This window comes from Trichechus manatus, unplaced genomic scaffold (genome assembly GCF_000243295.1).
Source record: "Trichechus manatus latirostris isolate Lorelei unplaced genomic scaffold, TriManLat1.0 scaffold00026, whole genome shotgun sequence".
Lineage (NCBI taxonomy): Eukaryota > Metazoa > Chordata > Mammalia > Sirenia > Trichechidae > Trichechus > Trichechus manatus.
This window is the reverse complement of record NW_004443962.1, coordinates 7345125-7347022: the sequence shown is the minus strand read 5'-3', so window position 1 is coordinate 7347022 and position 1898 is coordinate 7345125. Positions and strand designations below refer to the sequence as shown.

The following is a 1898-nucleotide window of genomic DNA, read 5'->3' as shown; positions in this document are numbered from 1 at the left end:
CCCGAGACTCTAATGATAAAGACTTAAGCAATTTACCGTCCAACAACCAGGTCAGCCGCTAAATGTACATTTCTCAAAAATAAGGGTCACTCACCCCTTGGCCCAGCCAGGCCAGTGCAGGAACCACTTTCTCCTGGGCAATGCACTGCAGGATCCGGGGGGCTCCGTAGAGTCCTCCCATACAGGAGGCCAGAGACGAGATGTATAGGCCCAAAAGGAACAGGAAGCCCACTAGGGACACCTATATGAGAAAACAGTTTCATTATCCAATGCCAGAACCTGTTTTGTCCCTTCCTGCTCCCTCAGCATGCACTCACCCACACCTCATCTAATCACACACTAAGTCCTCTAGATCCAACCTCTTGAACCTTTTTCCAATATCCCCCACCCTTGCACCACTTCATTCCCACTGTTACAATCTCAGTTCCGTCCACCGTTACCTCTTATATGGACCACATAGTGGTTCTCAAATTGGGCCCACTTTAGAATCACCTGAAGGACCTATTAAAACGGATTTCTGGGCCTTGTCCCCAGAGTTTCTGATTCAGTAGGTCTGGGGTAAGACCTGAGAATTTATATTTCCAACAAGCTCCCAGGTGATGCTGCCGCTGATGGTCTGAGGATCACACTTTGAGGCGAACTACAGCGCTAATTGGCCTCCTGCCACCAGGCTCTCCCGACTCTGAATTGTCCCAAAAGCCTCTGCCAGAGTGACCTCTCTTGACTCAAATATGATCATGTAGGCGCCTGTCGCAAACATATCAATAGCTCCCATTGCCCAGCATACAACGCCCTTCATGGTCCGTGGCCCTTCTATCCCCATACCCTGCACACTCAAGAGTCTTTGGGTCAGAACGATTTCTCTGCCTGCTGGAGCTCTACCCACATCCCCTAATCTACCCATTGTCTGTTTGCTGAATCCCTAACTGTGCTTCAAGACTCAAACCTCACCTTCTCCGTGAGGCCATCTCTCATGCTCCTCACACCATTGGTTGCTCCTCAGTGCTCCATAGCACCTCAACATGATGTTAGGATAGCACCTGTTACGTTGTGTCCCCTCCTGGTCTGGAGGCTTCATTTAGGCAGGGCTCCTGTCTAAATGAACCCAAGTATTTTTGGAACCCAACACAGAATTATAAATGCTGAATGGACGGATGAATGGATGGATGGATGGACGGATGGATGGATGGATAGATGGATGGATGGATGGATGGATGGATGGACGGACGGATGAAATCCATGACCCTCAGGGCCCACAAGGCACCAACAGACAGAATAAGAGAGGAGGCAGTGGTTCTCCTTGGTGTCTACGTATAAAGGAACGACGTTGCAGCAGCATCACTTAGCTGTGGCTTCCTTCAATGCTTTGTCACAGGTATGTCAGGCATGAATCCACCTCACTCTCCTGAGCCCTGACCTCCTCTGTACTCACAGGAAAGTCTCTCTGTTTTCTGGCTAGAAATTTTTTTCTGGCTCACAAATTATCATTGGAAACCATCAGTCAGGATTCTTGGTTAGAAAAAAATTTTAAGAATATATTGGAGGGATACTGGAGGTTCACAGAATCCTTGTGAACCTGTGAGGAGACTGAAAGATCGGGCTTGGAAAAGGGTAGGACCCAAGCCTAGCAGGACACCAGATTCCTGAACAGGAATGGTTTGACCAGTTTGCTACCAGCACCACTGCTGCCCTGTAGATGAATTCTCACCACCCCTTTGTCTTTGCCTCATTTGTTACAATTTGAGGATCCGATTTCCTAGCCTAGATCATGTGGCTGCAAAGAAACTGGGCAAGGGAGGGTCTGGTTCCATGGGTTTTTACAACGTTAAATGGGGCACTTGGCCCCTTTAAGGCCACACATAAGGGGGTCTGGCTCCATGGGCTTCTGTAATGTTAAA

At 48.7% G+C, this 1898-nt stretch overlaps 1 protein-coding gene across 1 annotated transcript in view; it reads right to left on the bottom strand.

Moving 5' to 3' along the window:
* Positions 1-1898, bottom strand: part of SLC12A8 (solute carrier family 12 member 8) — a 184686-nt gene that overhangs the window by 32890 nt on the left and 149898 nt on the right. Inside the window, exon 8 of the mRNA XM_004373611.1 lies at positions 95-241. Within this exon, the coding sequence (XP_004373668.1) occupies positions 95-241 (147 nt within the window). The remainder of the gene's footprint in view (positions 1-94; positions 242-1898) is intronic.